A 14,938-nucleotide genomic window follows, 5' to 3' on the forward strand; every position below is an offset into this window, starting at 1 on the left:
ATCAGTTAGGGCAAATGCCAAATGGTCGTTCTATCATTTCCGCCTCATGTGATAGATCATAGACTGCTAACAAGACACCCAACTTTGGTTGCTATGCATCTCCCATGATGGATCTCCAGCAAATAAACTGGAAAAGCATCATGGGGGTGTATTTCTTAAAAATATAACAGGTTCACATGTGAACTGTGCCTGAACTGTATCTTCTATGGCTGTCACCTCTATGTGTGGTCTCTGAATCATTGCACCACTTTAATGATTTTGTTTTTAGGTACATTCACCCGTGCGGTGATTGCGGCAGGATTTTCAACAGCATAGGAAACCTGGAGAGACACAAACTCATTCATTCAGGTATGTAATTTGTATCAACCTGCACAGCTTGCCTCCTTGGCAGAATATCCCAGCATTATTCACATTTTTATTTTTCGTCTTCATAACACCACATCTAAGCAGTAAAAACAATCATCGTATTGTTATGCTCACAGTTTCCTTATTTTGGTCCATTTGCTAATCATTTTTGGACAAGAGAATCACACTTCTATATGCTCTGGATATAGCCTGTAAAATAGGGTCTTCTCCCTTCCCTAGTAGATGCATAACCTGCTTATATGTTACTTTGTTATATTTTCTGCAGATGTCCAATCAGTCCCCGATCCTCTAACTTGAGTCTTCAATATGTCATCCAATGCATCATGGATGTTGTAGTCTTACAAAATTAGGAGCTCTGTGGGATACAATATAGTATTTATTGTTTTAGATCTTCACATGTTCATTACTTTGCATGAAATTATGCCATACTAACTACTTTTTTGGGGGGGTATAGTTTTTGTTTTTTAAAGTGTTGTGCCTCTCCTAGGCCCACTCATTTCTGGATAAATACGGTAGTTGCTTTCTATTTCAAATAAAAAGGGGATAAAAAAAACATACAAAGCAAAAACTGAATGTTCGAAACATGGAATGTTGGGAGTAAATGTATATTTTATTTATCGAAACATGAATTAAAACGTAAATTTTCGAAATTTGGTCATATTTTGTTTTCTATTATTGGAGAATTTGGACTACAGACAAAGAAGTCTTTCTTCCTGTCGATCGTCTCTGTATAATTATTAAAAAAAAAAAGAAAATATTATTTCAATTTCCATAGGTGTGAAAAGTCATGGCTGTGAACAGTGTGGAAAATCATTTGCCAGGAAGGACATGTTAAAGGAGCACATGAGAGTTCATGATAATATCCGAGAATATTTGTGTGCGGAATGCGGGAAAGGTACTTTGCAATTAAAGGAACACTCCAATGAAATTTTTTTGTAAATTTACTTTTTGTACAATTTAGTAGATATACCCACTCTAAAACTATGAATGCATTTAATTATGTACTTTCTCCTCTGGGGCATATTTTAAAACAGCTTACAAAACTGCTGATCTGTTATCTGAAGCCTTTGCAAGCCCTCCCCTTCTAACCCCGCCCAGATTTTCTGTGGTTGTCCAATCAGAGGCTCCCAATGTAGCTCAATGAGAAGTCTTTGCAAAACAGTTGCTCTGTGTAACTCCAATGAGATAAGCAACCAGCAAGTAACAGAATCAGTTTTCTTGTTGATAGCTGAAGGGGATTAAATTATAAAAGTGGTAAGTTATAAGTGTCCATTTCTATAGAATTTTTGTAAAATGAAAAAAAAAAAAGGTGGACACACACTTCGCACATAAAGAACTTCAGCAATCTGAAGTGCTTTATGTGTAGAATGTTCCTTTACAGTACTTGTCATAAACTCACGACTAGTAAGGGAGTTTCATCTGAATGCAATAAAGTATCTGGAGATTACTCACTGACAGTCAGTTCTGTTGAGTTAATCACCAGACTGGAAAATGTTGGCCAAAGATGCCGAGTTGGGGAAAAATACCTCCGTACTGAGACAATGAGGATTTTTTTTTTTTTCCTTCTAGTCTCATCACCTTTTTTATGTCATAACCGTCTATCGGAGTATGGAGGCACAATCTAGCCGCTGTTGGTGGGATCCTCCACTTCTCTTATTCCACTACAATTAATAAAGTAATGATATTCTTCAATAGCCTTTAATTAGATCATTTGATAAAATGGTGTTTATGGCCAGGTCATCGTTTGCAGGGAAAAAAAGTCTCTAAGAAGATTCCAAGAAAGTATTAATCACTATAAAATAATATAATAATAATAATAATAAATTAATTTACTCCAAATTTCAGGCCCTTTTATTCAGCATTTCCCCTTGTGTATGCGTGTTTTTCTTTTTTTTTATCCGAAGGAATTAATGGAACCTTTCAACGATCCTGTTGCCCAAAGCGTCTGGTTAATAGCAATTTCATATCAGCAGTGTCTAGACACAATAATTACCTCTACAAAATAAGTTCTGTTTATGTGACAGATGCACTTTGCTGGAAATCCATGGATCAGTTTGGATTAAGGCATCCGAGCCTTTCTTTATCTGCTGTTTAAACCTGCTATTCGCATTCCATTCAGTGATTTCGATACATTTTATTTTTGTAGGAATGAAAACGAAACACGCTTTACGCCACCATATGAAGTTGCACAAGGGGATCAAAGAGTATGAGTGCATGGAATGTCACCGCAAGTTCGCTCAGAAGGTTAATATGCTTAAACACTACAAAAGACACACAGGTGAGCTTTACATGGCTGGGACAGGAGATTTAAGTGCACAGGTTGTGTATACAGGGTCGTTCTATGGAAACGTCCAGCCAGTCAGCAGGAATATTCATTTAGTTTCCATGGTCATTATTTCACTTTTCGAACATTTCCCCAGAATTTCTCTTTCTGAATCACACTGACTATGTAATCCGCATGGGCAACAAGTGTATAGATGATATTTTAATTGAAAGTATGTAGTCGTATGTGGTTGTCACCATCAAAAAATCTCTGCAGCTTTTGTGAGAATACTAAAATCCCACAATAACTTAATAACGTCTACTCGCTTGTGCCTATACAGAGGGAATGTATACCATTTGCATATGAGACTAATTTTACCCATAACTGAAATGTAAAGCAAGTCTCTGCACAAGAGACACAGCATCCTTAGATGATTGTTTCAGCCTTTGATAGGCTTCGTAAGAACATCTAACCTTACAGAGGCTGTGAGAAAATGAACACAAGCCAGAACAAGGTGTAAGAGAACACTGATAATGGACACGAACTAAATAGTGTCTTATAATCCATACACAAACTCCTTGCTCGTTGCCCTTAGTGTATTAGCCATATTCATATGATGGGGCCCAAAGAAAGCTGAAATAATGGTCTGCGGTTTCTGCATTAAAGCAAGCTAATTGCGTTTTTGTATTGCCCATGTTCTCTCAATACTCAAACACCCTCATTGACCGTTGTTTGTAAGGCGAAGCCAATGCCTACACAGTGGGCGCATGTTATACAGGTCCCTACTACCATGACAAGCTCTGTCACAGTTTAACAAGCCACTGCTTAGTGTGTCATGTTTGTATGATTGTCCCAAAACTATTAGCTCTGACTTATTTGCTGCCTGGTCAATGCACAGGGCCCTGGAATAAATCCTGCTTCATTCTTTCTTCAGGAATCAAGGACTTCATGTGCGAGCTCTGTGGCAAGACATTCAGTGAGAAAAATACAATGGAGACCCACAAACTCATTCACACTGGTAAATTCATGTTCTTAATCTTCTGGCCATGATGGAGAGATGTACAAACCTGGGCGAGCGAGCTGGAAGAAGAGACGCGTGAACACACACAGAGTGGGGGGGTGCAGAAATACTCAGGGCAGAGGGACAACCAGGAAATGCTGCATAGAAGAATGGGAAAGGGGAGGAAAAAAAGATGGGTAGGACAGCAAGAAGAAGGAACATTGTAAATGCTGTGCAGGAGAGAAGGTGGGGGACATAGAAATACTGTGTGAGAGAGACAATGAATTGGGCAGAAGGGTTGCCTAGAAATGATCAGCACTGGGCAGGAGAGTAGGTGGAATGGGACATAGACATGGTGTGCAGGAAGCCCCAGGCAAGAGAGATGGAAAGCCAGAACTTGTGCTGAGGCAGTACGCGGCATGCTACATTGATGCGTGGCATATTAAGTTAATGAATGTCATGCCGATGTTTGCATTACAAAATGTGGGAAACAAGTGTCAGAAAGGAGGTCTCTGAATGTTATAGAACTACAAGTCTCATGATACCTTAGAATGTAGTTTTGAAATATTTGTTTATCTACCATTGTGGGCATCACTGAAGTAGAGGGTTCCTGAACTCATGGGTAGCAGAGATTGGAGGGGACATATAAACAATGCTTCACGTCCAAAGCAGCAGATAGATAATCAATAGATAGAATGACATCGGAAAAAAATAAACTGCTAAGGAGATTGAAAATTAAAATCTCAACAAGGCAGTCTTTAAACCACTATCTAAACAAAGCCATATGTAATGGCTGATTTCAGCATTTATCTGAATTAATAACTGCAAGGAAAATAATAAAACAGATAATTAAACAATAATGTTCTCCAATATAGGCCACATGTATGTACCATAATACATGTCTTGTAGCTTCACCAGCACTGGGTGTCAATGTGTTCCTTCATGTGGTGGAGGTCATGGTCTGGGTTGCGGCGTGTGGCCATGTTATTTGAATTTCGCTCTGTCACTCTTCTCTCTTTGTTTTTGGATCCCAATGAAGTGGGGAAGCAGTGGACATGCTCGGTGTGTGATAAAAAGTATGTGACGGAATATATGCTTCAGAAGCATGTCCAACTGACTCATGAAAAGGTGGAAGCGCAGAGCTGCCATATGTGTGGGACAAAGGTGTCAACCAGAGCATCGATGAGCCGCCACCTAAGACGCAAACACCCAGAGGTTAGTAACGTCGTAGAGGAACCACCCGCTCTGACCTGTTCATTTTGGGGAACTTGATTGCCTTCTAAAAAATGTTTCATTATTTTGTTATATTGCCCAAATTACATTAGCATTGCAATCATATTGCCTCTTTGGACATGCGTATGCTCACAGATTCATACATGCACACAGAGACGCGCATTAACACATGATGCCTTTTTATGCCTCCAACAGATGCCTTCGCATTGGCTAGCTATACAGTACATAATGCAGCTCTCTGAGTACTAGATGGGCTCACTAAGTACAGACAGACATCCCTTTGTGTTTTGTGTCCAGACATATACAAAGTGTTGCTTTTTTGAGCAAGTAGGATTTCCAGCACAGTACTGTATACTGAGAGCTATTTCTCTGTATACTGCAACCTGATTAATCACAGCTTTGTGACTAACCACTGCAGTTCGAGTTCTCTGACTGTGTTTAGGGCACAATTCACAAACATAATTAATCTCCAGATTTATTTGATTTGTAATTGTGCCACTTGTATTCACGATCTTGGGATTCGGGAACTTACCTTTGAAAATATGTATACTGGATTTTGTTAGGAAGGAGTTAATGGGGAACCTACATGCGGGAATTCACACCATTGAATAAAGCTTTGAAAATCACCTATAACTTGTGTTAACATTTTTACCATGTGATTCACCACGGTCATTTAAACGCAGATTAAAGATTTAGCAATGACACCACAATCCAAATCAATCGTGGCACAGCCAGGGCACTAATGAGACTACAGGGGGAGAAACAAACATTTCCTTAACATGTATTTTTAGAAATTGTCTACAACAAAAAAACTAATTTAGACACAGCACAGCAAGTGAATGATTAAAAGCAGCACTCCCGCCCCCAAGAAATGAGTATTTCATTAAGATAAAATCCTTACAAAATGCTCACACTGACTGTGTAAGTTCAACCCAGTCTAAATATATATTAAGATGAAGTAGGGACTAATTTGTATTTGTATATTTCTTACACTTGACAAACCTTCACAAAAGGTGGAGCTACATCCTGCAAGTTTTGTCATTTCTCCCGGCTGACTCTAGTAACAGCTGTATGGAAAAGACTCGCAGGATCCTTCATAGATCTTGTGCGAGAGTACAATGACATGGGCTCCTTGCAGATAAAGCTTCAGGAGCTGAAGAGCACTAGCAGGGAGACCATAAGGGACAGGTTGAAGTAAGTAAAACTCATCTTCTCCTACAGCCACTGGACACCCCGCTGAAAAGTTACTCTCAGGGGTTCTTTGCAAAATATGCAAAGACCCCAGACAGTGACAGAGCTGCTTTGAAATGTTATGCCAAGCATCATAACTACTACAACGTACTGTAATGATTATAATGTGAAGAGGACTCTTGGCCCATTTCCTACTAATTTTGTAAACAGGTTTGCAACAGGGTTCCTTAGTCTCGTTAGGCGCCCAGAGTGTTCTATGGCTGGGACGTGCATCCAACAGAGTTGCAGAAATTGGATGCCATTCATTAACTCCTCACATTGAACCAATGCATCTGATTCTCTATAGAGAAATATGCAAAGAATTTACATTAGCTTGTTTTAAGCTGGCTTAGGACGATGCCTCAATGGTGCAGCAAAGAGGTTAAACTCTGTCTTAATAGGGTTTCATAGCAAAGTGCTGGATTTACAGACTCTGAGTAACGTGACCTCTTCAAATCACTGAATTGGTCATGGAGCTTGGAGTAACACTTTTAGGTGCAAACCGGTGCTTCAAAGGACCAGCAGTGAGTTGGGATTTAGCATTTCTCATATTCCGTGGAGACATTAATAAATCTAGAAAATTGGTGAACCTACAAGGACTGATTTGAGGATTCCAATCCCCCTCCCCCCCCCTCCCAGGGAGTCTGTTCTATACACAAACGGCTAAACGTTAAATACTACCGACATTTTGCAAAGGTCTAACTTGATTGTCTCTTTTATAGGTCCTCTCTGTACGGATTGAAGATTTGGACGACCTTCACGAGCACTCAGTCATTGACGCAACTACAATAAGCATTGTACAGGTAGCCAAAGCAAGCATCTCCCGACACGGCCATTGTCCATAGTAATTGTAGTGTATTGATTCTGTGATTCTGTTCATTGTGTCTGTATGGATAGAGTTTATTGTGCCTGTGTGGTCCTTGTTCATTGTCGCAACAACAATAAGCCTTGTACAGGTAGCCAATGGCCAGCACGATTCTAGTATATTAATTCTGTGCGGTTCTAGTTTCTGGTGTTTGCGGTTTTCATTTGTTTTGTCTCTGTCATTCTAGTTTTTTTTTTTTGTGTCTGCCCTGTCTGTGCAGTTCTAGTTTATTGTGTCTGTGGTTTAAATTTGTTTCTGTGCCGGTGTAGTTAAATTTGTCTGCAGTGTTTGCGCTGTTCTACGTCATTGTGTGTCTGTGCAATTTTAGTTTATTTTGTCTTTGCTTTTCGAATTAAGTAACTCTAATTTATGATTTACCCGTATATACTCGAGTATATGACGATTTTTTTCTGCTGAAAAAGCCCCACTCGTCTTATACTCGAGTCAAGGTCTGTTACTTACATTGCCATAATACAGACCAGGACCGCCGGGCTTGTAATGAGCTCCTGCACAGCCCATCCACTGGACCACCAGGGAATAATATAGCCCCCCCCCCCTTAATATTAAAATAATAATTAAAAAAATAAATAATAAAAATGCTCACCCCCCACCAAGGTTACACACTCTGCATCACATACACAAACACACACTCTGCATTCATACACAAACACACACTCTGCATTCATATACACACACACACACACACACACACACTGCATTCATACACACACTGCATTCATACACACACACACTGCATTCATACACACACACACTGCATTCATACACAAACACACACTCTGCATTCATACACAAACACACACACTCACTGCATTCATACAAACACACACACTCTGCATTCATACACACACTGCATCATATACACACACACACACTCTGCATTCATTATATACACACACTGTAAATACATATTCAATTAATATAATTTTTTGGGGATCTAATTTTATTTAGAAATTTACCAGTAGCTGCTCTAGTCTTATACTCGAGTCCATAAGTTTCCCCAGTTTTTTGGGGTAAAATTAGGGGCCTCGGCTTATATTCGGGTCGGCTTATACTCGAGTATATACGGTACTTGTTCTGAGTGACTCTAATTGTATTTATTCTTTTTTCCTCTTTATGGTTGTTGTTGGTACATTAGATAAGGGGACTGATATTAGACTGGAAAAGTAGATATGATTATCTGAACTTATTGTTCCTGACTGCTGCCATCTTCTCCCTACTTATCTTCAGCTCCTGGTAGCTTCACCTGCCCGGCGTCTGTCACTGTGGTACTCTTACATATTCCATATATAGGACAACATGGGGGTATTTGGATCCTGTGAGAGCTTCCATAGATAATCTCAGTCTTTCCATAGATTCCATGTGTGCATTGCGTGAGATGCTTGTTTAACTGCATCATGGCAGGATGTGACTGCATTTGATGTTGCCAAAATTGGTTATTACGTGAGATAAAGTAGATATTTCCTTCATGTATAGCTTTTAATTAGGTTAATTAAAGTTAGTTTTTTGTAAAGAATCGACCACACAAACTCATAACCGTGCTTCTCAACTAAACACTAAGGGAGTTCAAAAATGTTAAAATCAGAATAATTCTTCAGCTGTACATCCGGCAGTGTAAACAAGAATATATGAATCTGCAAAACTACCTGATTCGCAACAAGTGTAATCCCATGTACAAAATAATAAAATAAATAATCTATCACACTTCATTCTAAAAAATCATTAGTTTTTCTCCCTGTATGCCAGGCTAAGAAAGCGTTTCTCTTCAATCAGCTTCACCCCTTAGTTGTGTATAATAACAGTGTGATCTTTGTTCATTATGTTAATTGTGGCTCTCGTCAATGTATAACATCTCCACACACGGGCACTTCCTCATTGCAGGAGGTCTTCCACTACTTCTATGTCCTCTCGTGGACCATCACCTAGGACATCTAAGAAGAAAAAATATCACCTGATAACAATATGTTTGTAGGTTACTAAAGGTTCAAGAAAACATATTATTTGTTAGGGTAACTCAGGAGAAAAACCGATGCGCTGGCATTGGTGTATAAATTTACATGGGAGAACATTTAAACGATGCTGTGATTTCTTTCCCTGTTTAGCCGGAGCTGGATGTGGGAGATGACGTGGAGTTGGATCAGGATAAACAGTTGCAGGTCAGAGTGCCCCACGCAGAGAAGGACAAGGGTAGAGAGGACGGCACGCATGGCCATGCCACGTATGTAGAATACCATCAGAAAGCCGCTGAATTTGCACGAAGCGTAGGGGATGAGGATGGGTCAGCTGTGGAGACACTACAACAGGTCAGATAATCTGAGCTTAAACTGTTATCAAAAACGTTACATTTCTATTTGGCGGTTTTCTTCTTCTTTTTTTTCTTTTCCTCAAACGTCAGATTCTTCAGTTTAATCAGACCTCAAATTGTTAATACATGCTGGAGGTGTGGAGTGCCAACTGTAAAGCCTAGAGAGGGGAAGCAAGAATGAGTACTTGTTTCCCTACCTTTAGACACCAAGAGATACCTTTATGCCGGCTTTCTCTAATCACCCCACTATGACTTTCTGTTTATGTCTCTGTATGTGTTTAACGTGATTTTACTATTTTGATGACGGAAAGTCCGAGACACAAAGGTTAATATTGATTTACCCTTTCTTTACTGAACAAGAGTAGCAACAAAAAAATAGACAAAGAAAAAATAATACAGGGATACCCTTAACAAATCCTGACCCTGTACCCATCATCCAGGGATACCCTCAACCAATCCTGACACAGTACTCATCTTACAGGGATATCCTCGACCAATCCTGACACAGTACCTATCTTACAGGGATATCCTCGACCAATCCTGACACAGTACCTATCTTACAGGGATATCCTCAACCAATCCTGACACAGTACCAATCTTACAGGGATATCCTCGACCAATCCTGACACAGTACCTATCTTACAGGGATATCCTCGACCAATCCTGACACAGTAGCAATCTTACAGGGATATCCTCGACCAATCCTGACACAGTACCAATCTTACAGGGATATCCTCGACCAATCCTGACACAGTACCCATCTTACAGGGATATCCTCGACCAATCCTGACACAGTACCCATCTTACAGGGATATCCTCGACCAATCCTAACACATTATCCATCATACAGAGATACCCTCAACCAATCCTGACACATTACCCATCATACAGAGATACCCTCAACCAATCCTGATGCAGTACTCATCTTACAGGGATACCCTCAACCAATCCTGACGCAGTACCCATCTTACAGGGATACCCTCAACCAACCCTGACACAGTACCCATCATTCAGGGATACTCTCAACCAATCCTGACACAGTACCCATCTTACAGGGATATCCTCGACCAATCCTGACACCGTACCCATCTTACAGGGATATCCTCGACCAATCCTGACACAGTACCAATCTTACAGGGATATCCTCGACCAATCCTGACACAGTACCTATCTTACAGGGATATCCTCGACCAATCCTGACACAGTACCCATCTTACAGGGATATCCTCGACCAATCCTGACACAGTACCCATCTTACAGGGATATCCTCGACCAATCCTGACACAGTACCCATCTTACAGGGATATCCTAGACCAATCCTGACACATTATCCATCATACAGAGATACCCTCAACCAATCCTGACACATTACCCATCATACAGAGATACCCTCAACCAATCCTGATGCAGTACTCATCTTACAGGGATACCCTCAACCAATCCTGACACAGTACTCATCTTACAGGGATACCCTCAACCAACCCTGACACAGTACCCATCATTCAGGGATACTCTCAACCAATCCTGACACAGTACCCATCTTACAGGGATATCCTCGACCAATCCTGACACAGTACCCATCTTACAGGGATATCCTCGACCAATCCTGACACATTATCCATCATACAGAGATACCCTCAACCAATCCTGACACAGTACTTATCTTACAGGGATACCCTCAACCAATCCTGACACAGTACTTATCTTACAGGGATACCCTCAACCAATCCTGACACAGTACTTATCTTACAGGGATACCCTCAACCAATCCTGACACAGTACTTATCTTACAGGGATACCCTCAACCTATCCTGACACAGTACTTATCTTACAGGGATACCCTCAACCAATCCTGACACAGTACCGATCTTACAGGGATACCCTTAACCAATCCTGACACAGTACCCATCATACAGGGATACCCTCAACCAATCCTGACACAGTACCCATCATTCAGGGATACTCTCAACCAATCCTGACACAGTACCCATCATACAGAGATACCCTCAACCAATCCTGACACAGTACCCATCATTCAGGGATACTCTCAACCAATCCTGACACAGTACCCAAGCACCATCCCCAATACTTCCTCGTTCTCAGCGAACAGATTAACAAAAGCCAAAAAAATCGACGTTCAGAAACTACTGTAACTCCAAACTCTCAGAACAGATCATGTCGAACAAGAACACAGAGATCCAGTAACACGATCCCCATAAACTACAAAACAACCACCAAAGGTGCTGAAGGAATAGCAGCGAACATAACCTCCAGACCAAATGTAGTTCCTGCCAAATCATACTGCAAAGCCGAAAGAAAATTCAAAGAGAGCGAACGGCATGGAATAACACAACAAAATAAATGCAACCATAAAGACAGCAGCAGTATACCCAAGCAAATTAAAATCACCACGCAGATCAACCAACAAGGCACAAACAATACAACAAAGCCATACAAATGTAACTATCCCACGCGAAAAGTGTATTCACCACAGAGCGATGTGAATAAAAACACATTCAAAGACAAAACAAAAGGAAAATGTAAAAAGTGAATGCATCTCTGGGAGGGACAATATTCGCATCTGTGTCTTTTATAAAATCATGACTTTCCGTCGTTGCGTACTAAAATCATGACATGGAGGCTCATATTGCAAGTTTAACCCCTTAAGGACCAAACTTCTGGAATAAAAGGGAATCATGACATGTCACACATGTCATGTGTCCTTAAGGGGTTAAACTTGAGTGATGACTGAAGAAAAAGCTGAGGATGAGAAGGCTGTCTATTGGCAATCGTACGTTGTCCGTATTCCTGTAAACACTGGACAGGACATAAGGAAGGAGAAGCAGGAAATGGTCAATAGGTGAGTGATCTGAAGATGTCTTGGTGTCAAACACCACCCCATCCTGGGTGATAGAGCGAGCCCCATACTCCAATGCCCGGACATCCAAATCCTTCTTCCATGAAATAAGGAAAAATAGGGTGAAAAGCTTAGCCGAAAGTTTCGGAAAAGGGGACTAGGCGTCGAATTAGAATAATCCACAATTCGTTTACAGCACAATGATACTTAACTGAACTGTGGAGAAGCAAAGAAAGAGGATGTACTAGGGATGCTGCTTGGTCTTATACAGGGTACTGTGTCAGGATTGATTGAAGTTATCCCAGTATGACTTTTTTTTTTCTATGTGTGTATTATTTAAGCAATATGAGCCTCCATGTCTTGTAATAAAATATGGATGAGGTTATAGTAAATAAATGGTTACATTTCATACTCTGTACCACTATGGGTGTCTTAGTAACACTGATAAGAAAGAGTAATGTTACTGATAAGGTAGAAGATTTATGTTTGTCTCATCTCTAGCTATCCCCCTTTGGATTGGTTGTTTAGGGGCTTCTCTTCCCTGTAGGAATGAGGTTCTAATTCCAATTGTTTCCAGCTTCCGCCATATTAGGAATGTCATCACAAGGTACTCAGTATTCTATTAGTGTATCTGGGAGAAACCCTGGGAAGTGAGGCAACCCTTCAGTCTAGGCGTAGCGTTTGGAGGCAGCGCAATAATTTTCATGGATCGTATTTTAGTATAAATCAGGAGTTGGCAATGCAAGGGCCTCTATGCTGTAGGTGATTATTGCCTCCTGTCAATGGATGTAGGTAGAGAATTATTAAAATTATAGTTTAGTAATTTGCCATTGTTCTTACAATTATTGACTGTGCTTATTTACATTGTAGGTGGTGGTCACCATCAGTGATGGGAATGTCACTGCTCCATCCTGTACAGTTGGACTTCCTAACATCACGGTCACTCCTATTACAACGACAGCCGGTGCTCAGTTTGCCAGCCTCCAGCCTGTAGCAGTTGGCCACTTGACTACTCAAGATCGGCAGCTGCAGCTTGACAGCTCCATCCTAACGGTTACCTTCGATGCGGTCAGTGGCAGTGCTGTGTTGCACAATCGTCCTGCCGAGTTGGCTATCACTTCCTCACAAGAACCATCCGGACCTCAGCCTGTGGCACATTTCATCAATCTGACCACCTTTGTAAATTCCATTGCTCCTTTAGGAGGTCAGATTGCTGCTGAAGGACCTCTCACATGGAGAGCAGTGCCCGCAGGGGAAACTCCACCACCACAAGAGGAAGAACACCCCTCGGATCATAGAGATGAGGGACGGCAGCCATCTCACACCCAACCGGGGCAAACTGCCCACACAGACTCTCAGGAGCAGATGTACACTTACTAACTTCCTGAATCCAAGAAGTGTTTTATTTTGAGCAGCTATTAAACTATTGACCACTGTAACTGGATAAGGAAATGCAACTACTCACCTATACACTTGAAGAACCAGCAAAGTTAAAACTTTACAGTGAGCAGTCTGGTTAAATAAACTTTAATAAGAAGGAATGACTATTTTTAATCGCCGAAGGATTGAGCAAGATACTATATGTAAATGCTTAGCACTGTCCTTTTGCATTAAGCCCAATAATGTACAGACAATGTTAAGAAAGCCTATTGAGATGCTGATCCTTCTGTAAAAATTCCTGGTATTGATGAAGTTGGTGACTGCTGGAAGGTCCTATCAGAACAAACGATAAATATGAAAAAAAAATAAGTGAAATAGTTTACATTTGCATTGTGAAACGCTTGTTTTCCATTATTGTGTAATGTATTGCGACTGGTTATCTCAAACCCTCTGCTTTTCACACTTGTGAGATCCATAAATATTAACCAAGTTGGACCTAGAGGGGAGAAGGGTTTCATGGATGGTAATATTATTTTGTTGTTGTTAAATACGGTGTCTGTTACAGAAAATGAACCTATATTATGTGCACTGAAAACCTTTTTATTTATGCCAAAGCCCCAAAGACAAACGGATAACAAAAATGTTCAAGTGGACCGGGCTTTATAAAGCGGTCCGAGGTTGAATAAGATCTTGCAACTGCCTATAGGCCCCAGTCCCTATCGCCTCAATAACTTCTCATCCACGGGGGACCCAGTCTGCTTTATAAATCACTGTGTTTATTGCAGGGAAGTCCTCAAATCAAATGAAGAAATAAAATAAAAAATGCTTCTTTAGAGAATGAACTCTCCCACCTTAGCGTTGGGTAATAAATTGACTCTATGGGTTAACAGAATGTCATGTGATCCTGGGTACAATGAAGGATATTGTTTTATTTGAATCACTAACATAAACATTCTAATACAGAGATTAATGTTCTGTGGGGGTTTATTCAGTAAAATATGAAGTGTGGCAAAATTCAAACCTATAATAGCCAACGTGCTGTTTAGTGGATAAACCACTCATGTCTTTACCATCATGCTGAGTATTATGGGGAATGTATCTTAGGGGTCATCACGCAAGAAAAATCCAATGCCTTTTGAGTAGAAAATGGCAGGTACTGTATTTGTGAGTTCTCACAAAAAATTGTCCGTGGCAAACAGTGCAAAGCACAGTTTAGGTAAACCATTTTTGTTTTGTTTTTATTTAATTTAACGTCTTGTCGTTCATGCACTTCTAGTCGTTTTCTCCCTGTACGATTTCTTGTACGTTTTTATTTTCTAGAAATGTTCTGTATGAGTATTACAGCATTAAGGGGGAGGCCTTGTCACATGTAATTTGCAAAACATGGCATAAAAAAAAAATTATTTGGACAATCATGTCTG

At 40.4% G+C, this 14,938-nt stretch overlaps 1 protein-coding gene across 1 annotated transcript in view; it reads left to right on the forward strand.

Moving 5' to 3' along the window:
• The window catches only part of PRDM15 (PR/SET domain 15), a 43,621-nt gene extending 29,138 nt beyond the window's left edge, over positions 1 to 14,483 (forward strand). Inside the window, exons 18-25 of the mRNA XM_063447001.1 lie at positions 269 to 348; positions 1,142 to 1,261; positions 2,513 to 2,644; positions 3,564 to 3,647; positions 4,669 to 4,844; positions 6,815 to 6,895; positions 9,078 to 9,278; positions 13,008 to 14,483. Of these exons, the coding sequence (XP_063303071.1) occupies positions 269 to 348; positions 1,142 to 1,261; positions 2,513 to 2,644; positions 3,564 to 3,647; positions 4,669 to 4,844; positions 6,815 to 6,895; positions 9,078 to 9,278; positions 13,008 to 13,517 (1,384 nt within the window). The 3' untranslated portion in view covers positions 13,518 to 14,483. The remainder of the gene's footprint in view (positions 1 to 268; positions 349 to 1,141; positions 1,262 to 2,512; positions 2,645 to 3,563; positions 3,648 to 4,668; positions 4,845 to 6,814; positions 6,896 to 9,077; positions 9,279 to 13,007) is intronic.
• The last annotated feature ends 455 nt before the right edge of the window (positions 14,484 to 14,938 follow it).

This window comes from Pelobates fuscus, chromosome 1 (assembly GCF_036172605.1).
Source record: "Pelobates fuscus isolate aPelFus1 chromosome 1, aPelFus1.pri, whole genome shotgun sequence".
Lineage (NCBI taxonomy): Eukaryota > Metazoa > Chordata > Amphibia > Anura > Pelobatidae > Pelobates > Pelobates fuscus.